Genomic DNA, 23177 nt, shown 5'->3' on the forward strand with positions numbered 1-23177 from the left:
AGCGTGTTAGAAACAAGGTCTTAGAGCAAACTGACAGGACTATTTTGGCATTGAAAAATGCAGACAGGCACCCCATGGGATTTTCAAAGTCCCCTTTTGCAAATCTCACTTTCATTTCATTCAGGTCTTCTGTCCCTATTAAAGGCATCAGGCCAAGTTCCTATCAGCCAGGCTTTGTACACTTATTTATTCCCTTATTAAGTTTCAGCATTAATCAGTGTCTTACATTATGTCTTGTGCTATACTGCATTCATAGGAGGTTCTATAGACCACACAAAAATGACTTTTTTTTTTTTTAAAGAACAAATCTCTCTAGTTTAATCTATGCTTCATTGTTGAGATGAAGCTGCAATTTGAAGTGATTGGTTGTTTTATTAAATTATTTTTGTAAATAAAGTAATTTAGCAGCAAATGAATGTAGTGTCTTGGGGGAAATATCAATTACAGCTTACACATGGGTGTGACAAACCAAGATTAATCCAAAATGTTATGCCGATTAGAGTCTAATCTTGCTTTACAACACCATTAGTTGCTGTTTCATGCAAGGCATTTGCTTTCTCTTTCAAGGTTCTGTCACCTCTTTCCGATTCCATCTTGGCAGAGAAGACGGTGATAGTTCTAGATGACCGTGTAACCATTACAGATCTAGGAGTACAACTAGTTTCAGGCTTGTCCCTCTCCTTACAAATCAGCAAAGGAAATAAGAGAGCTATCGTTTCTACCACCTCTGCGTATGATATCCTTCATACTCCAAAACAGGTATGATCCAAAATAGTATATAGAATTAATTTATCTGTTTACTGTGCTTTGTCAGAAGCTAGGGAAAAGCTACTTGCTGTAAATTTTAGACAGCACATACAGCATATGACTTTGAAAAGCAGTAACTTCACATAGTAAAGGCTGTTCATCTTACTGACCAGCTCCTACAGGTGCAAACACCCATAGAGAATGACCATTAAACTCTTCAGAACTAGTTTGGAGACCTGCGCAGCAAAGGGAAAGTGATAGACACGTCTGTGCATGCACAATGCTGTAGAAAGCATGTATGTGCCGCTCAAGACAATTTTTCTATGGGAAAATACAGATTAGCTATGGAAGCAGAGGTAGAAACCCCATGCCTTAATAGTCTCACTAAGTCAGTTCAGCCAAAAGGACTTTGATCTGCATTGCTGAAATGTGATGAGTTCGTGCTTACTTTGAACTGTATAATCTGAGGAATTAAATAGCTTTCGATGAGACCACAGAATAAATCACATATATCTTTTTTATTTTATTTATTATAGAATTGAGACTCTTCTATCACTAGAAAAAGTGTAACTAGCAATTTGCAGTAAGAAGGCAAATTGTTTTGGTCAAAACATCCTTAAAAATGGCAGTTTTGTGAGTGTTTCTATAGTTCCCAGAAAAGACTACAATCACTTTTGTATATTTCACATAATCTTGTATATTTGAAAGCATGACAGAAAATTTAAAATATTGCATTGAGATGTGTTCTTAACCAAGTTTGTTTCAATGGGCTGAATGAGATCACCATTCTGACACATAAGAGCTCTGCATGTTGTATTAAATATGGCATTAGAACGGCAGTATTACAGAAATTCCCCATTATAGGTCCTCTATAAAATTAATTAACCAGGACTTCAGAAATATGATAATTTCCATCATGAGGGCCTGGCATTCAAAAGAGGCTTCTCACTTCAGACTGAAAAAAAAAAAATTGACAATTTTTTTTTTTGTCAGCACCTTTTATTAAATTTAGATTACTATGTCTTTGCTAGTTCCTCAAGATGAGATAAATGCCTAAGTGGTCTAGAGAACACAAATCTGCAAGAAGAAAATGGGAAGCAGAGTAGACGTTTTGATTTTCTTTTTTTAAAAAACAAAATAAACTGAAGTTAAACTGTGTATTTATTTTGCCAATGTCAAACAGACTTAAACAACTGTCTGATATGTGGTCTCTTACCTTTCACACATTTTTTTTCTCATCCTCTCTCACCCCAGGAAGCCATAGTCAGTGCTTGGATTTTGTTCAGTGATGGGTCAGTGACACCATTAGATATCTATGACTCCAAGGACTTCTCGATCACCATCACTTCGCTGGATGAGATGGTAGTGTCTGCGCACCAAAACCTTCAGTCCAAATGGCCTGGGATAGTGGCGGAAGGGGATGGGCAAGGACCTCTGATTAAAATTGAAATGGTCATCAGTGAGCCATGTCAGAAGACTAAGCGGAAGAGCATTCTCGCTGTTGGGAAAGGAAGTGTCAAAGTGAAGTTTGGTCAAAAAGATTCTGACCAAAAAGGAACCACTAATGACATTGATGATATGGATAGAGATTTTAAAAGCCATGCAAGCAATTCTATAGAGAAACCTGCAGAACAAGAGAGGACAGCACAAGAATGGTCCAAAAACCACGAGGACATGTCCAGTCATGAGGACAATGCAAACAAAAGCACAACTTTCATATCTCCCATTGATCAGGAGTCCCTGGAGGATGGCCAGCTCCAAAATAACCCAACTGCCTTCACAGGTTTCCCTGCACAAGTAGAAATACCAGGAGAAAACAATCCCAGTGATCTCACATTGACTTCAAGAGGATTAACAGATTTGGAGATTGGCATGTATGCCCTGCTGTGTGTTTTCTGCTTAGCAATCTTGGTCTTTTTGATTAACTGCGTGGCATTTGCTTGGAAGTACAGGCATAAAAGGTTTGCTGTGAGTGAGCAAGGCAACATCCCCCACTCCCATGATTGGGTCTGGCTTGGAAATGAGGTTGAACTGCTGGAAAACCCAGTTGACATTTCGCTCCCGTCAGAGGAGTGCACTACCATGATTGACAGAGGGATGCAGTTTGAAGAAAGCAACTTTCTCCTTAATGGGAGTTCTCAGAAGACTCTTCATAATCATATCCTCAGATCTTCTGAGTACCTTTGTGAAAAAGAAGTTAAAAGTGAACCTATAAATCCTTCTGGGCCAAAGCAGAAGCGAGTAAAGTTCACTTCATACACAACAATACTGCCGGAGGATGGGGGCCCCTACACCAACTCAATTCTATTTGACAGTGATGATAATATTAAATGGGTATGCCAAGATATGAATCTTGGTGATTCCAAGGAACTTAGGGACTATATGGAAAGACTGCAAGACAATATGTAAAACTACTTTCTTATGTTTGTAATCACCTTTATGCCTTCTGTTTATGGATGGTGGAGCAGTCAGTCCAGTCAGCAATAGGAACAAGACAGTCCAACCTTGGAGTTACTGAGATGATAACCTGATATCACTGAGCAGGTACAAGAGGCTGGCTGAGTTAAACCTGTTTCACCACAAACCAGGATGTGCCCCTAAAACAGCTACCTGTAGGTGTTGGAGGTGTCACACGTGATGGCTGTTTTTGTATACTGCCTGGTACTAGCAAAATGCTAATACAACTACGCTCAGACTCAGAGGAGACTTCATTTGTTTGTCATCTCATGATAAATGGTAAATCAGAAAACAAAGGGAAATTTGTTTGCATTGATTTTTCTAGTCGTCGTCCTTTGTATAAAGCACAGTGGACATTTCTTGCTTACAGCCTGAAATAAGGCTTACATTAAAAGGGATCTGAATGAATCTAATTTTATTGCCTATGTGCAATGCAGCCAAGTAGTCTTATTATTTTTTACAGATATAAAAACCCCCATGTGGTTAATTTCTTCTCCTATTGTTTATGAATTTTATTTGACTTAGGGACCATTAAATATTTTCTTTAAGGGTTTGGGTGGTTTTTTTGGTTGTACCAAAGTGTAGTACAGTAATATTTATAATGATTTAGGTTTTCTATTCATCTGCATCAGCCCCTAGAGATACCTCCTTCATCACTGATTATCTTTCTCCTTTCCATATGGGTATGTGGGTCATTAGTATTTGAAAACATAGGAAGGTATTTGGACTCTTACTGGGAAAGGGTTGTATCTTCTTACAGGGAACTGTAAATACAATAATAAACCCTGGAAAATAAAAATCAAGGAGTAGCCCTGGGTTTACTTTTGTCATTGCTAATAAGAAAAAGTAACCTGCAACAAAACAGCACATTACTTCAAGGGAAATGCTTTGCTGAAACAGCAGCTTGGTTGACAAGACGCATTGTTATCAGAATGAGAAAGTCAAATGTGGTATTGAAATGCATAGAATAGGAAGGAAATTTCCTAGCAAATAAGCAAAAGCTTGGAGTCACTGTTACTCTGTACTATTTAATACACTGATGGTAGAGTTTAGCAGGACAAAGAAGTCCATGCTCAATGGCTAATGCCCCAGACCTTGTCTAAAACATCTCTGACCATAAAGCTGTTAAAGAGAAAAAGAAGAAGGAAAGAAAAGACACACTGGGCACATTATGAAGTGACTATTTCCAATTTTAACAAGGAAAATGTGCTGGAAATTCAAAGCTGCCATTTCATATGCATTACATGTATTTTTTTACTGAAGGATGACTGAAATAAATTGAAAATTACAGTTAGAAAAAACCTGAATCTACGTAATACTTAACAAAAACAATAAAGCACATTGTGATGGATCCTGTGCAATAAACACAAGATCCAAGTTGCAACTGCCTTACATACTGTAGTTCCCATCTTTTAGGTAGGTCAAGATAGGATTTGAATTTTATAATTCAGTTCCGATGTTAGAAGAGACCAGACAACCCTAACTATGGGAAATCCTGCATTTGGATCCTAATCCACAATGGGGAACATGTTTAATATAACTACTGCAAAATACGAGAATTTTAAGGGTGAGACTAGAAAGTGAGGACACCAGGCTTATATAAGTAAGTGATGAGAGACTTATGTTTGCTGGCACTGAACTGCATAGTGAGGGGATGGCATCTGTTATAATCTAATTTTAAGTAGAGAAAATAACAGAGCACAGAGATGCTTCTATTTCATAAGGGATGCAGCACTTGTGCATCAAATGAAATCTTGGGTTGTTCAACAAATGTTCTCTCCTCTTTAAATGATCCAGACCTCGTAAGGAAATATTAATTCCTACTATGATCCTTATTACTAAGAACATAAAAATCCCTTTTTAGAATTTAACATCTCTTCCCAACATGTTATTTTGTATGTGGCCCAACCATAAAGCAAGCATATTGTTTGCACAATAGTAAATGAGTATAAATGAACCACAAATAAATTTAGTCTTGAAATCTGAGGAAACAACTTGCTGATGGCAGTTGCAGAGCTCAAACAGCACAGCTGTTTTCATGAGTGCAGTTTACCAGTGCAACTATGATCTCACAGCAGTGGACTGGACTCCATGACCCATTTCTTCACGATGGCCCCAGTTCTGCTAAGTACACCAGCAGATGCTGAACTCCATCCCTAGTCAGTGCCACGTAAGCACACCGAGTGCCAAGGGACTTACAGGTGTGCTTAGCTGCTCTTCCAACTCATTAATAGGTAATGGAAGGCAACAGCTTTATTTACTTGTTCAGGAAATTTCCCTTCAAGGGCTATGACTGGAAAGGCTGAGGATCACTAAGTTAGGGGGCTTGCTACTGTCATATCGGTGTGTCCTTGAGCTTGTGCCTGAGGCCTAATCCCTGGTTGTCTGTAGTACTTACAAGTGGCTGCGTACTAGCATGTGGGGGAAGGACAGTCCTACCTGCAGTGTGGTCACTGCTAGAAGCCACCAAAGGAGACCTCAGGCCTTTTCAGCACTTATTTGCCACGTGGCTTGCAAACCCCTGTGCTTTCCGATGTTACTGCTGAAGACAGTTACAAATGCAAGGTCCAGGGCTGTTAGTGTTGGACCAGAAATACTTCCATTCTGGTGTTTGACTGAGCATGTATCTAAAATACACTCTGGAGTAGACTGTGACATGTAACTAGGGCCTGTGTTCTATTTACCATAGGTAAAGTCCTGGCTTGGTACAGCATCTGTCAGTGTGGTCATGAAGTTCTTCAATGAAGTTCTTAGGTGGCTCAGTGGCTGAATGTGGGGCTTCGTTAGAGTTGTGACTTCTGCAGTCATAGGCATCATACTATCCCAAAGTTAAATTACAAATACAGTGCATTAGAAAGCAGTACAGCCGCTACTGGTGATCAGTTAAACAATAGAACTGGATACCGCTGTCCAGAAAAAGCCCCCCTCCAGATCTGGCAATGGGGGAAATAAATCTACAACTGTGGATTCATATAACTTTTTTTTTTTTTTTTTTTTTTACATCACATGTTGTTACATGAAAATTCTTATGTGGAAAAATGGCAATACAAAAAATGAAGTGGGAAGAGAGAATTCTATTCGCATTAAAACTGGGATAACACCAATAAAATGGAGTTATTCTGGATTTATGCTGAATTAAGCACTTATGCTAATTCTCATAAAATCAAAAGGAAAATAATTAGATTAATATATTTGATGCAAAATACAGTTCTAAGTCGATCAGTCCTTTTTAAATGAAATACCTCAAATTTTAGTTTCAAAATGATGACATACTTTAAATGTAAGTAAATTTAATTTATAATTATTTTAAAAAACCCCAGAATTTTCTGATTCGCCTATTTTTTTTTAAATTACTCTTTTAAAGTCTTTTATTCATGGAATAAATAATGTTTCACTTTTTGCTGTTAAATGAACAGCATTTATACATTGATAAAAGAGTCTCCACTTTTGAGATTACAAAGCAAAGGTAACCAAATGATCAAAAGACACAATATGTATGTATGTATGCAGGAAACTAGAATTGTCTAAAAAAGAAAATGGAAACTATACTGACAGATTAATTAGAATTATGCTTTAGTAGGTGCCCAGGAAAGCAACACCTGTAATTTGATACTGAACAAACAGCATATCTTATTTATGGCCTGTATAGAGAAGACATGGTGAGCGAGTTTCTTTGCCTGCTATCAAGGAAAGACAGTCTGTATTATCAATACATCTACCAGGAGACACCTAGGAAAAATTCTGTAAGCAGGGTGGATTAATGGAACATGGGGAGTTTGTGAACTTTAAAAATAAAGGTCTGATACCAGACCCTCAACTCTTACAATCAGAGCTGAGTGATTTATGGCAGCTGAACACTGGTATACAGAGAATGGAAAAGCAAGAGCTAGTAGTTCTCATCTGTGCAGAACTTTTTATTTCATTTGGCCGTCACACACAGCCTAGCTCCATGTGCCCTGTCTACGCCTTCTTTCTCATTTAAGTAAGAACTTAGGAAACCAGTGCCCTGCTCTCCTCTTGATGTAGAACCACATAGATTAATGTTTTGAGCTGCTGTTTCTTAATTCATATTGGGGAATGTACAAGAAAATCTTACAGCCATATGACACAGTACAAAAGGTCCATTATATAATGGAAAAATCCCTGTATTTCAAGGTAGAGTACCCTATGAATGAAATCCAATTTTTCATAGCAGATATGCTGTTTTCTGAAATAGAAATCGTGTGCACTACATTGAAATACACTATAGTGTATTGTGAAATTCATACATTAATTGCTGAATCTATAACACTGAATATGTATATACATCACACCCAAGATATTTATACAATATAATAAGTCTTAGATGTATAACATAATGAATTCTGTACAAAATAAACTGTAAGTTAAGACAATGAAAGAGAACTTTTATATCTGTGTAATTTGTATGCTGATTAAGTTATTCAAGCCTCAGTTTTCATCTTTAAATGTGCCCTTTAAAGAAATACTTGTTTTCTGTAGGCAGATGTCTGAAATAAAGACTTCACTCTTCAGAAAAGAAGCAACTGAAAGACTGTGAAAGAAGCAGATTCTGCTGGAGAAATAAACATAAAGTTCATGTGATTTTTTTTTAAAACTGACTAAACCATTTTGCATTTATACTGGTCAGGGTGAGCTGCTCGTTGGGTTGAAGGTGATGTGCCCCTGCAGTGTGAAATCGGCACAATCACCAGCATATGGATTGCTTGTGTCTCCTTGCTCAGAGCAACACAAATTACTGGACTATATAGTCCAAGGGTTTCACCCAAGCTTGCCTACAAATGGTGCTCCAGCCCTCTCTTCCTGCAGTGAGCAATCCTTTCCCAGCAACAAATGCAAAGAACAGATGAACATATTAAATGACTGCTGTCTTTCAAAGAACAGTGGAGAGGTATGTTTAGGTTTAAAGGAAAAGGGAACAAACTTCACCCGCCCCTTTAGCTCTCCAGTGTGAATCATCACAGGTCAGGTTTTTGATTCAGCGGTCTGAATTTCTTTTGTTCCCATTAGAATCAGAGAGTCTCAAAATTATGAAGTGACCACTGACCTCATTGCAAGAGCTGTAAGAAAGTAGCTTGCTAATGCCAAAACAGGAGCTTGAGCCTCAGTTTTTAGCTTTTGCTCAAGGTCTTGGTGATGGTGGCAGAACCAGAAACACAGACTCTCCTGAAACCTCCCGGGGTAATCAGGCGTCCCACAGACAATATAGCGCTGGACACCAGCACCCAGGAGGTGCTTCCATCATCCTTTTGCTGGTTTCAGCTGGGCCCCATTTGAGATCTGACTGTACAAACCCACTGCAAAGGTATGGGCTGCCTTTGTACTAATGGGAGTAATTTAACATCATCTGAATGATTTAATGATCGCTATTGTCATTTCTACTGTATTGAAATGTGGCTTATATAAAATTACTTGGATGAATGAATTGAAAACTGTGATTTAGGGAGTGCCTCAGAGAGCCTAAACGTTAATGTGCTTTGGGCACAAATTCTGGTTGGTCACCACTTAGTATTCTCAACAGTAAAATAAGAAACAGTTTTCATAAATGACACTTTTTTTTTGTACTGGCAGTGGTATTTGGGCCCTATTTGACCATTACTATGGCATCCTTCCCCTTAGCAGCATCTTACTAAAGAGGTGCCAGTGGATCTAGTCACACTGCAGTGCTCTATTCAGTATAACTAAAAGTATCGGTCTGTGAGCTTTTACAGAAAAATAGTCTTTACGGTTATATTTTACACACACACTCAACTGTTCAAAACATATACCATAGGTGTAAATTTTAACTACCAATTTGTGTGTGCTATGTAACTGAAATTAATTACCTGCATTCATCTGGGAAAAAAATAGCTCAACAAATACAACTTTTTTTCTTTCAAAAAAGTGAGCCCTCAGAATTTGGCAGGCAAAAGACCCACATAGCAATATTTGTCACAAATTAAATAGGCCAAATCCTGAAGGCTCTATCAGTTGAAACTCCCACTCGTCTTGTTAGGAGCTGGACTGAGACAGGACCAGAAACAGATGATTACCAATCAGGTCTGGAGCCTGAGCGGTTGGATATGTCCTTGTATTACACAAAACTGGACCCTGCTGTTTCCAATCAGTAGCACCTCTAGCTGGTACCAGAGTGAGTGATGGTGTTTAGAATTTACGTTAACTGGTGACACATTGCATTATGTAGTATTCGTAAAGCTTAAGAGATTTTCTTCAGTGAAAACAGTCAGTGTGCAAAGCTAGCTACTAATTCTGCACCCTCCTAATATAGTTCTTAACGCATAACTTTTTTCTTTTTTTTTTCCTATTCCAGTGATCCATGTGGCCAGTGTCCACAAAAGTTTGGTTACTGAGGGAATAAAATTGAGCTGTCTTACTGAAGGAGGCAGCTTATTTAAGAAATTAAAGGGAAGCAGATGATGTTTTGAGACCCTTAAAGTGCATCATAGTGTTACTTGCTTCCAAAACCATACATATTGGCGTAAGGCTTTATAAACCAATGCAGATGAAGACTTGTATCATTCCTTCTGATAATCTTGGGTTAGTCTATTTGAAAATCAATGGGATCTGATGATATAAAAACCAAGTAAGGAGCTCAAGATTTAGTGGAAATGACCAATGGATATTTTTAATCCTCCAATTTAAAACTGTGGTAAGCAGAGCAGAATACACTCTCCTATGCCATAGTATTATCTATAGGATTGGGGTTTTTTTTAATCAGTAGGATTTAAAAACGAAAATCATTGGCCGTATGAACAAAATTCTGATCTCTCCGATCTATGACTATTACAAAGCATTCATTTTCAACGAGGTCTATCTATACTAGATAGTAATATTTGTAATTTATGCATTCATTACAAAGAATTATGCCATTTTACAATATATTTACACTGAAATCTTAACCATTAGTTATTTCTTGTGCTCAAACAGCACACAAGCAGGAGTCACAGTATGCTGTGAGTAGGGTATGATCTTGGTCCCACTGGGGTCATGATGACTTCAAATACAATCAGGCTTTCCTGGTATTCTGGGTACCGCTGCTAGCCAAACCAAAGCCCACAGCGGTTGTACCGGCCAAAGTCTGACCCTAGCTGGTGGCAAAGGGAACACACATACACCCCAATACTTAACAATATTAAAAAGGTCTCCTGCTTATTGTTCCAGGCTTGCTTTTTTTCTGAGATGTGCCAATGGAATTTATAGTGCCTGTATTTTCAAGTGTATGTACATTCTTCATAAAGTGAAACAAGTATTTTGTAGAATGGATTTTTGTATGAGTTTCGGTTTTGCTGTTTTAGACACTTCTAGCTTAAAATGGAAAAAAGTCCATTAAAATGCATACCAATTCTTCTTGAGAAGGGATCCATATACTATGCACCCAGTACTGATCAAGATACTAAATACACAGTCTGGGCACAAGTCTAGTGTGGATTAATGTCAGACCTCACATAAGAACTGAAATCTGTTCTATAGTTCAAGTTCATGGTCTATAATCTCTGCAGTGATTCTTTCTCACCACAGAAAACATCACCTATCATGAAAGGTGCTTAAAAAAGGGAAGCATGAGTTAATCGCATATTCTTTAAAAAGAATAAACAGAAACCCAGAAAACGCATGATGAAAGCTTAACCTCTCTGAAAAAGCACAAGGTGGCATTATTGTTCATTATGAATTAGCAACTTATTAAAATATTCAAAAAATCGTAACATATATAACAGATGCCACTTACTATACTGCAGGCTATAAATCAACCTTTCACTTGAGGTAAAATATTCTTCCTTCCATGGAAAATTAATTTTGACAAGGTACTTAATTTTATTTCCAATAGATAGATTAAGAGTGTGTTTTATTTTCATTTTCACAATTTAATTCAATTTTGGTATACAGTGAATGGTCAGAACCAAAACCCAAACAGGCAGGCAAACTAAGTAAAGCCACCTGGCTAGTGCAAGGGAATAAAACTATAGAAGGGAACTCTGTCTAATTATAGTTAAACCTTTCTTAATGTTTCCCCTTGGTTTGTATAAACTGGGTATAGGTATCACTTTTAATCCCAGGAACAGTAAATAAGACATATTTATACCACTTACACTATGCTACATATGCATGTAGCATACATATGGCATCATTACTAATATCTAGCTGATAGCACTAAATTGTCCTATTTAAATGCAAATGTTGTGGGATCTGTTTTTTAAAATCTAAATCACTTGTTCACTTCCAAAAGCCTGATTTACAAAGACAGGTTACAAGAACCGTTTTTTCTGTAGGAGTTTAGCAAGGACCGAAGAGATTGCCACGCAGCAGGATACAGAAAGCAAAATTAAGAATTTTATCCAAAGCCAGAGGATGTTAATTCCATTGATATCAGTTGTTGAATAAAATGGGTCAGCTGGGACCCCCCACCCACTGCTGTAAGCACAAAAGGCTGTTGTCAGCAATTGTTTTTCACTGAAGAGTACAGACACATTGGTACTGCTACCACTCCCCCCTTACAGAAGTCTGCCTACAGAACAGAAGGGCCCTGCACAAAGAGGAAACACGGTAGTGCTGCGCTCCCTTCGACTCAACCTTCCCGGCAGGAGAGGGGAAGGGGCTCAGCAGGGGCTGGGAGAAATCGGAGACCGTCCAAATAGCCCATTGTTGAAAATACCCATAGCGGCAGCATTAGCATGTTGTCTGCTGGCCACAGCGGAACTGCCAGACACCGTGGCCTGACTGATGACTCAAGGTGAGCCTGACTCAGGGGAGGGCTGTCTGTAGGACTGCACCCAAGAAGAAAGGAGACAGCAGACCATTGCCTATCTGACCAGGATCCATAGGACAACACACCGTCTTCCTCACACATTACCGATCCACTTGGATGCTTTTCCTTACCTTGCTGAGGCTTATTCTGGAATTTGCCATACAGTTGTGCAAAAGCACCATTTTGGTTTGTCATTAAATTAGCTAGTAAGTGCCCCGGATGGTGACACACAGGAAGACAAAGACACAGCACGCACACACACGCATGGCGTGGCTCTTTTTTTCGTGGTCTTTGCCAGTGAGGGTCTATACTGATGTTATTTCAGTGTCCTGAACATCCTGTGTGTGACACAAAAATGGCAACGGCTGCTATGGAGCCAAGTGCTGCTACGCAGCAAGTTTTGAAAACATTGCTTGCACAAGGCTCTGACAAAGTCAGACTTCAGTGAAAAAAAAGCTAACCTGAGAATTGCTACATTGGCTCACAATAATGGCCATCTAACGCTGACATCCTATTGAAGTTCATAGCCAAAATGAGATGACTCAGCAAATGTCAAGAAAACCTACAGCACGGGTTTGTGCAATAATATCTCTGTGAGACCAACATGCAAAAAAAGTTTTTAGCCAATGCCAGATAAATACAGGCTGTGGTTCAATACAGCAAATGCAGTTACTTTTCTAAAACTGCTCCGTAATGTAAAAGCATGGAGGTACATACTCTCCTTTAGGTATGTGGTTACATGATTACTGGAAATGCATGCATAAAATGAGCTCCTTTGTCTGGCATATTTGTAAATAGCGTATGGTGCCTGTGTTGACTCTTGGTTAGATCTGGCCCAGTGCAGAAGAAGAGGGTTGCTCAAGTCCTCTTCTGGCTTTGAGCCATCTCTAATGCATCATTCTAACTTAGCAAATGGTTTAAAAGCACCAAAGCACACATCACCAAAATACAGACTAGCAAAAGATTTCAAGCTTTTAGGGTTTGTGCCAGAAGCAGCTGAGCATATAACTAAAGCCATTTAATTTGCTGCTGCACAGAAGCTGCATTCCTCTAGATAAGGCTTCTAAATGCCAAAATTTCTAAGGGCATTCCCTAATTTGGAAGGAGTTCATCTTATCTTGCTGCATTTCTTTCTGTCGACACCACCAGCAGGAAGTATCTTGAAAACGAAAACTTGGCAGGATACCTGATCACAGTAGGGATGTAATGAGCCATTTCAGGATTCCTAATTACTCTCCTAATAGGAAGATGCTGATGCCCACCATGACGAGAACCATGTGACTGCTCCCCACCTCCTGGACCCTCACTGAAGCGGGACGGGCATGGGCATCCTTAGGGGGACTTGCCTGCACATAGGTGCGGATGTGTGGTCCATCAGAAATGGGACAGTGGCAGCATAGGAGGCAAAAACCCCTTTATAGTAAACACCGAAGCCTCATGTGCTGGTGAGGATTTTGTACATCAGTAACAAAGTATAGATCAGCCGGCCCTTTTCTTAACAAGTTTATTATATACCCAGGAGCCACCCTGGCATTCCTGAGAGAACTGCTTCCACTTTAAACTAAGCTTCATTTAAATAAGGACACTTGACATAGTATTTCTGAAGGCAAACAAGTACCAAAGCAAGGATTTTGCTGTATGTTCAGCTCTTATTTGACTGTGCTACCTTTTTTACTGTGGTTTACTTTGGTATGCTCTTGGTCATTGTAACTCATAAGGATGTACAGTATTTTAAAAGGAAATGCTAGTGATCTGAGTCAGCACTGTATGTACCAGCAATCCAAATAATGGAAGTATGTTTTTGTCAAAATAATAGAGTTTGTAAGTCAACTAGTTACCTTGACTTGCCAGAAGCTGATAGAGCATCCCTACCTAGAGACATACCAGTGCATGGGGCTGCCTTTCGCCTTCATTTTATGCCATTTTTAAACATGAAAATTTTGAAATTACTTCATACAAGCCCTTGGAGCCATTCAATCTGGCCATAATTTGGACACATTCTTAAAATTAATCACCTGCTGCTTATGCTCACAGGCTGTTTTTTTAGCAAGGATACAGGACTTTCTTATGACAGAAGAAGTCCCCCTCTCCCTAGAACCAGAGCTAGCCTCTAGCAAACAATACTCCTCCTATTAAAAATTCAAGCTAGACGATCAGTCATGTTGAGAAGGCGACTAGTACGACTCACATATAAATGCCTTATAGCTGCAGATTACATTAAGTATTTTGGCAGTTAAAGGACTGGCAATTTTCATGGATTAAAAAAAAAAAAAAAAAAAAAAGATTTCTACCATCTTTCTTGGAAATTGCTTTCATGAAAGGTAACAACATGTAGCACTAGACAAGCATTTTTTTTTCCTGCCAGGAAAGAAAAAAATAGAGGCTAGAAACACTGAGGTAGCCACATCGGTACAGAAGTTGGGAATAGTTGGCATTTTCTCAGGAACAGCATCACATGCTCTGTAAGCGATACATCATGCAATTATCTGCACAGTGTAAAAAGAGAAAAAACATTCGCAGCTTTTTTCTTTTTTTCATGAATGGGGCAAATGTGTTAGAAGTGTGCCAGATCTCCTAATTACTTTAAACTATATGCTTTTTACTGAATCTCTTTCTGCCTAGTTTAATCTTTTTTAACACCACTTTTATATACTAAACCTGGCTTGTCTTTACTGTTAGACTTGTTTGGCTTTGTAGTCAGGAAAAAAAAAAATCTCTCACAAACAAAAAATGTTGCAGTTGTGTTCCTACGCTGCAGTAGACCAGAGAAAGGCAGCAGTAATGGACACTTCTGCTCTTCAAGGGGGAAGAAGGGTGCACAGGCAGGGAGAAATACAGCAGATACCAGAGCCTTGTGTTCCTGAACAGTGCTAACAACTGTCTCCAGTCCAGGTTGAGAATGAGGCCCCGGTAAAGATTTTCAAATGTTCTTTGGCATCTGCATCCATTTTGACATCTCTTACGGTATCCAAATATTTTTAACAAATCTTTTAAGCAGAAAGAAGGCTAAATCTTCCTGAAAGCTAACAGGACTTGTGTTCCCAGGTACTACTGGGTAACATTCTCCAAAGCATCATAAATGATTTATGACCTTGACCTACCAGTCAGGCAGCAGGACTTAGTTACGTTTGCAGTTTTTTTGCTTAAGCATTGCAGCAAGAAGAGCTTATCAGAGCCACAATGACAGATACCTGTCACCCACTTTGCCACCTATACCGAGATGCATTTGGTTCAACTATTTTGCTATTGGGACATATTAGCTTTGTTCTCTTTCCAGCAAAAGAGGGCACTTGTCCATACACCTAAATTAGAAAACACATGCTCTGTCATTTCTATTGTAGTCATAACTTAGCGTTCCATTAAATATGAACCAGTTCAGTGAACAGAGAAACTAGAAAGATAAACTAACCCTCAAATTAGTAAAAAGAAATAATAAAAATAATGCTTTGGGCAACAGCTTTTTATTTTTAACTCTCAATGAATGCATCCAATTAGTTTCAAACCACGCATCTGCCTCCTCCTTCTCTTTTCTTCCTCCTTTGGCATGGAGAAATCTTTCCAAAGCCTGGAAAAACTACTTAGCGCTGGTGAAACCATATCTGGAGTACTGTTTTCAGTTCTGGGTGCCCTACTATAAGGAAGACATGGACATACCAGAGCAGGTTCAGTGAATGGCCACTAAGATGATTAAGGGATTGCAGCATCTGACACGTGAGGTGAGGCTGAGAGCGCTGGCACTGCTTAGCCTGGAGAAGCCTCCTTCTCTCAGGGGCAACCTTAACAATGTTTGAATGTATCTGATGGGAGGGAATAAAGAAGATGGAGCCCTATTATTCTCCATGCTTTCAGTGAAAGGACAAAAGGCAAAGGGCACTAATTGGAATACAGAAAAAAATGAGGTAGTAAACACCTGACATGGGGATATCGCAGACAGGGCAGAACTGTGCTTTGCTGTGTCCCTAACGAACAAAATACACTGCAGGGAATGAAGAACTAGGAGTAACACAAACTACAGAAGGGAAAACATCATTATATGAGCCTTGGCCAACATCAGCTGCTATACATCTTTGTAGCTATTACTGTTTAACTGTGCAACAAGTGCTTAGCTACAGAGGTGTTTTGTGCACTGCATTCTGGGTAAGGAAGATAACACAGTTTAAAATTTGTTTCCTGAATTACTATCTAGTAGTAGTAGGCAATTTATAGACAGGTATGGAGACGGGAAACCTCATGGGAACTGGGGACTAAAGCAATGCTGAGCCAGAGCTCGGTACACCCCACACTGCATCAGACTTGTCTGCATGCAAAGGGGTTTTTTTTAGCTTAGCTGCACAGCGATTCTGGCTAGGTCAAGGCTATGGAAGTATGCAGGTGAAAATCCTGTATACACAGGTGTGGGGTAAGACTAAACGCCTTCGAAGATGTGCATTATGGTCCCTGTTCTAGTGTGTTTGAAAATGCCTAAGTCACAGAGGCAATGTACAAGCATACAGTAGGGTGGAAGGAGGAAAACAGTAAAGGTAGCATGACTCAGTGCTAGCCAAATAGCCCCACAATTTTAAGGGTACAATACTAGTTCAGCATCTACTGAGTCATCTGTGTCTGAAGAGAGCTCTAACAAAGGACAGTATTTTGGAAGCCAGAGGAGCTTTGAATCATGATGGCCTGAATATGACAGCTCTAAATAAAGTTAGCAGGACTTGTTTCAGCCTTCCACAGCTGCTCACGGTGAAGGTACGATAGATAGCATCCCATACCGTTCAGCCCTGGGGGAATGTTGCAGAGCTCTCAAGTTGATATGGGCTGCTTTTGACAGTGGCTTCCATGAAATGCTTTCTCTCCTCTCTCTGTAGACATGCACCACTGCCCAAGGGAGCAGAGCCCTGGCTGGCCACAAACCATCTGTCTTCTCTTGGCTACAGATTTCCCAGCAGCAGCAGAGCAGGACCCACATCAGACTGCACTGCTTGGCTGGTTCCTCATGGCATGTTCTAACAGAATGTCTGATTTAAGATGTTTTGGAAGGGGCTATTTTTAGTGACACATATTACACACTTTGCACATTTGCCTCCCACAGAGGCCACCCACATTTGTTGCTTCATTGACCCTGTTCTAATATTAGAAAGCACCTTGGATGTCCCTCTCTCCTCCTTTGATGTAATTTCAGGATAAATTAGAGGAGATGATGTACAGTAAGTTTTTTGCATCACTTTAGCAAATACATATCATCTGAGTCTGGAGCTTCAATGCGCAGAGTATCTTCTGTGTGGTTCCTGCTTTTGGGCATGCTATACTCAAGTGTTAGCATGTCTCTTGCACACTGGAAAAGGTAGACAGCATTTTTTGTCACCTTCTCTAGATCTTTTTGCACTAGTCTTGCTGAGATAAGGTCGCCTTTTTCTAGCCCCCTTCACTTTTCTTCAGTTACTGTAAGAGGCATAGCAACTTTACTAATTTATTTTCAGAAACCATTGAAGATTACATCTACTGTGATCAAATCCCCTTAAGTAAAATATAAACCGCTACTTCTCTGAATGTAAAGCCTAAATCAATAATGGACATGAAATCATCAAGTTTAATCTCAAACACAGTGAACCCAAGTAATCACTCTTCTTGATATAAAACTAATTCTGTTTGACAATAAAATACTACTAGTCTGTGCCATAAACCAATGGAACAAATAACTTTCTTAACCCTGACAGTTGCTGTCCAAAATCATTACATCTTCTCTTCTTAGCGATCAAGCATGTCACTATAGAACTATTTCAGCTCAATTCCCTTCCTATAAAACACATCATATGCACAAGAACTTTGAAGGAATTTTTTTTAAAGCAAAGTGTTACAAGTATTTTCTCTTCTTCCTATTTGCCAGAATTGCACAGGTTGTACACAGAAAACACACACCACCACTTAAGATGTTGCTTGGCATATAGCTAGATTGTCTCTCAATTTAAGTGTCAGTGATGAATGAATCTGAGCCCCAAATGCAGGTATCACAAAATCCATAATCAATAGCAGTGAGGCTGAGGTTTCTTACAAATGTGCATCAAGGTAATTTTTCCAGGAGCTGCACATTTCCCTCCTGTGCTGGCAAACAAAGACTCAGAATTCAGAGGGTTTTGCCAAGGGGTCCACCCACACGGGCTGCCTTATAGGTCAGTGCCTAAAATGCTGCAGCATTTGTTAGTGCATTGGAGACTGAAATGCATGCCAGCCCAGCACATATGGATGTCTGCAGACACATGCTAAGAGTACCTGGCCACATTCTTGTCATGTTTCTCATAACTAGAGCCCCTTGTGTAATCTTGATGCCAAGCCCATAAATTCCTGATGTTATTGATAAATAATACACCAGACATCCAAGATACGAAAGCTGCCTCAGCTGCCCATACAGTCCAAGGGCTGCAATTACAGAAAACTGAGCCTTGTTGATCTTTAGGGTGATAGCCAACTAAAAACCAAAACACTACTACTCCAGAAAACAGGAGTTATCTAAGTAATAACTTGTCCTTGCAATAAGATGGAAGGCTGGCCAGCAGAATGGGAACAAGGACCAACTGAGCAGATGCACCCAGCCAAGGCTACAAAGAGGCAGTGCTTCTTTGCTCTTCCTTGCTGGGGGGCAGGCTATGCAATAATGTACACCCAGGTGTTTGCTATAGGAAGGCTGTTTTCCAGAATACATTGCACATGCAGCAATAGAAAAGTTCAGGGGACATCTTCAGTTCCGTTTCTTGAATTTCCTTGCTCAAGAGTCACTGAATCAAGAGATTACATGTTATTATTAATTAACTTAGCATCACTAAAGAATTGCTGCATTGAGGGAGCTTTTAAAAAATACAAATTTTTTATTTAAGACGCAAATATGCACCAGTGTCTCAGTTATTTAAAATAACAAGAGGGACCTAACTCCTTTTAAGTGTTAGCACTTAACCACGGGGTTGTCTACATACAGTCAGAAATCACATCAGGAAGAAAATCTGAAACAAGATCTGCAGGTCTTCTTACCAGTGCTTCTTGGTTCCTAGTTGAAACTGGAAGAAATGATGTAAAAATCATCTTATGAACTCTCAAGTTTTGGTAACATCTTCCATGCTTGTAACACTATTTCAAAGCATGAAGCCAACAACATGCTTTTTAGAGCAAGAGCAATGTCTGATTTGTTTTTTCCCCTATTGGCAGAATATTTCACATTGAGATCAGCACTAGCTAGATCCTTCACTCTTCCAGGCTTTCAAAGCTCTGGATTTTCAAGAGCTCTGCTTACGACATCATGTCAGCACGGAGCTAATTCAAGGATCTAGACTTGTCTGTGATTTACCTGTCTGGCATACAGTCTCTGCTCTTGAAAACCTCACTCAGGGGGTTATTTTTGTCAAAACTCTTCCAGCAAATAACTCCACATAATAACAGCCAGGCCAAACAGCAGAGTCTGATCCAAGTCAGATCCCTTCCCATACAAGCCAGTGAAAGCCTGATTATCTCAATGCTGAAATTCTCGTGTGGAAGTTAGTGAACAAGAGCCAATGGCTGTTATCATCTTGTTAATGTCAAAGCTTGATCCCCCCCCCCCCCCTTTCAGTATTTCTGAAAATTTATACCCTGTCACAGTCCTTGATAACAGTCTGTTATCTCTGAAGCTGAGAAGTTTTAATATTCTGTGGGGGTTTTGTTCCTGCACCACTTCTTCATTTTTAAGAAAAAAATTATTTGATATGGTCACTTTATTGTGAGGGGAGGAGCAGGAACGTTTGCTATTGTGTGAGCAAAAGACATGTTCCAAATAAGTGTTGCAATTTCATAATTATAACTTTTTTGGGTAACTGTAACAGGAATGAATAGCTTTGAAACAGAATGGGCTTTACATTCTGTGCAGGTAGGATATTTTTATTTCATTTTTTTGCTTGGACCTTGATATTTAGATTTAGGAAGATCATAAGAATAGAACAGCCAATAGTCTAATCCCTTGTCAGAAAAAAGAATGTCTGTTTCTTTACACTTGCAAATGTATTCAGAGTGATAGTTTAGACATATAATTATAAAGATTCTGAAAGATAATGAATTTAGTATTTTAAACAACATGCCAGATTTTAAATGACAATTATGGCTTTCTGTAGTTCAAGAATCAACATGCTGTTTTTCTTCTGTTGGAGAAATACTCATCAGCACCACGATGGCATTCTGGCAGTAATTATTTAGAGCTTAGTCAGAAATAGATTTCCAGTATTACCTATCACAAATGATGCAGAAACCTGTCTGGCACTGACGTACAAAGCTTAAATCTTCTACCTGAAAAATCAACCTCCGCCCCGCCCCGGACTACTTCTCAGAAGGCTGGATACATTTGCAGCTTGGCTGGGTGGAACAATGTAGTCTGGGCACTAGTACTTTCCGGCGTCCAGGAGAGCATTTGCCCTACCAGGCAGTGCTTCAGGGAAGGGAAGGATAGGGATGGGAAGTGGAGATTGCTTTTCCCATAGGCTCACTGAGCCCCATACTGAACTGGACGCATGTCTTCCAGCTTTCCGACATGTTCCTATTTTTTAACAGGACAGGATCAAAGCTGAGACACCCATATGACAGTATTTGAACACCCTGATGATGAAAATGCTCATGTCTGTAGTGGGAGACCTAGATTCTACCTGATTCTCCTGACAAGCCAGCTGTTCTGTTCTACTTGCATCAGGGATTCTTTTTTGCTGTGCCATTCTCTACTCGAGAAAACTTCCTCAACAAAAGATTAATCAAAAGTGGTGTGTCCCTGTAAATCCCAGTGTGTTTTGACAGAGAGTTCTGAAGAAAACGACCAAAAGAAGTTGCAATGGGATCTATGCTATTACTCCACAAGTGCAGCAGGAAGCTCCAATTATCACTTTTCTATTATCAGCAAGCTCTTTGACTGCATTCTTTTTTCCAAATTGCTATCTGCCCTAGTCTAAACTGTCATAGCACACTGTTACACACCATTTTATACTATGCCCAGTCAGAAAATTTGATGCTTCTTTGGCGCATCTAATTACTGGTGTTGATAAAAGCAATTAGTTCTAGTGGGTGGAAATTACATGCAGATCTGTAAACAAATGGTATAGTTACTCTACACAGTCTATCATTGTCAGCCGCAACTTGCTCTCTTGAGAGTAGAAAAAACTTAAAAGTACTCTGTCCTTAGCAATGGTGTATACTTGCTCATCCATACGGATTAGTAAACCAACTGTGATAGTGTCAAACAGACCAAGTTAAAAAAGGAAGAAGTATCCCCAACTCCCAGGTAATGTTTCTACACCTGAAAAATGCTGGTTTGTTTAAGCAAAATGTTCCATTTAACATTATAATCATGATGAAATTTCACTGAAAAATACTTGAAAGGAAATGTTTTAATTAGGTTTCCTTTAGAGATGGGAAGAAAATATATGTTTAAAAGTCTTTCAGAAATTAAGGTTTTGTTTTGATTTCTGAGTCTCAACTGGAGGTTTCCCATTTTCCTCCTCCTTCACCCCAATAAAATTCTTGGTGAGGGGGATATCTTGGAGAGAAATTTCTAAACCACGTGGCTCTTTCCACTTCAGAGTGAAAATCAACACAGATTTGTCTGAATTTCCTGCAGAGACCAAATTCTGAGTTTTAGCTAATGTTAATTAGCCCTTTTATTTCCTGAGTCAAATTCAAAGCCTGGTGTAACCCTGCCGTGGTAACTGAGCTGCTCCAATACTGGGCTTGACTCTATTTCCTCACCAAATGAAAGAAACTAGAAGAAAAAATATCACTTTTACATCCTAGACTTGAATTTTGTGCTGTTCTAGGCAAAGCATGTGGCCCACTATGGTTGGAACTGGAAGTAGGTTCTGACAGAAGATCCCTGCATGAAAGAATTGCCAGGACCTTCACTCCAGTTTTAGCCATGGGGAAGAGTGGCTGTGCAGGTTACCCACCTGTAATTAAGTGGATTCTAGCACCCGCTGAAAGCTTTGCTCAAAACAGGATAAATTTTTAATCCCTCCAAATTGCCTCTACAGCTGCAGAAGGTTTCTCTTTCTTTTCTAAAATATTGATAAGGTGGGAGCAATATTCTGCAGGGAGAAAAGATCAGCATTAAAAATGAAATCTCCACCTCCTAAGCAGCTACCATTTTAATAGGAGTTGTTAATGTATTATTCTTCATGGATTAGCTTCAAAATGTCTGTGTTGGCTGTTTCCTGATGAGTATCCAGACTTTCCATGGTAATGACATAGGCATCTTCTTGTGGACTTTGAAAGGCTATGAAAATGTAGGCAAAACATCTTGTGACCATCTTGTGACATACACAGCAAAGTTAATGACAAGGTCTGCTCTCACCTAGGGTAAATCCAGCATACTAATTTCAGCTTTCTCCCAAAGAGCAACTTTTCCCCGCTGATATGCATTTTCAGCTAACTTACTGCCTTTCTAGGATCTGCATGCCCATGAAACAGGGTAATCCAGACATAAAGCACTGCATCAGAAAAATTTAACTAGTGTTTTCCAATGTTCCAGGAAAGTTTAACCTAGGTCTTTATCCTAATCAGAAGCTGCAGAGATTTTTAAAATCCTCTCCACATAATTATTGTTTACAGTTAATACCACAGTAGTACCCAGAATAGAGCTGGCTGAGTATCTTCCAACAAAATACATTTTCAGAAAGTAAAGCAGTTAAAATTGCAACTGGAGAGAAGGTTGGTTTTGCTGAGTTTTATGGGAAGGCTGGCCAAGTCTGTGATGGAATTTCTGGCCAAAACAGAGCAAAAGGATACCTGACTATCCACTAGCATGGGCTATAGGGACTTGAACAATAAGCAGGGACTTGAACTTTGCTCTCCCACAAAACTCTAAGATACTAGGGATTCTGGTGGAATTTCTGTATGTAAAATATTCAACTGTATTTGGCTCCTACTGAAACAGGCTTACAATTTCTATGTGACATATCAAAAATGTTTCTGGCAAAGTGGGACAACTTCCTAACCAAGGCAAATCTACAAGACGCAGTAAGTGGTGGGATGTAGTAGTGGGACTGTGCCAAGTGCTGCTGAGACACACACTAAGAAATCAGCCTCTGCCCTAAAGTATTGTCATCCTTGTAACAGGAGAACAGGCCAACTGACTTGTGGTCGTACAGTTTCACCCACACAGGACTGAATCCAGAACTTCAGGACCCTCTCCAATGTCTTTCGCATGAAATCATCATTTCCCTGCCTTCCA

At 39.4% G+C, this 23177-nt stretch overlaps 1 protein-coding gene across 1 annotated transcript in view; it reads left to right on the forward strand.

Annotated features, from left to right (window-relative positions):
• TMEM132B (transmembrane protein 132B) overlaps positions 1–4460 on the forward strand; it is a 259981-nt gene extending 255521 nt beyond the window's left edge. The window contains exons 8-9 of the mRNA XM_049806661.1: positions 568–759; positions 2002–4460. Of these exons, the coding sequence (XP_049662618.1) occupies positions 568–759; positions 2002–3156 (1347 nt within the window). The 3' untranslated portion in view covers positions 3157–4460. The remainder of the gene's footprint in view (positions 1–567; positions 760–2001) is intronic.
• Positions 4461–23177: the final 18717 nt, after the last annotated feature.

This window comes from Accipiter gentilis, chromosome 7 (genome assembly GCF_929443795.1).
Source record: "Accipiter gentilis chromosome 7, bAccGen1.1, whole genome shotgun sequence".
Lineage (NCBI taxonomy): Eukaryota > Metazoa > Chordata > Aves > Accipitriformes > Accipitridae > Astur > Astur gentilis.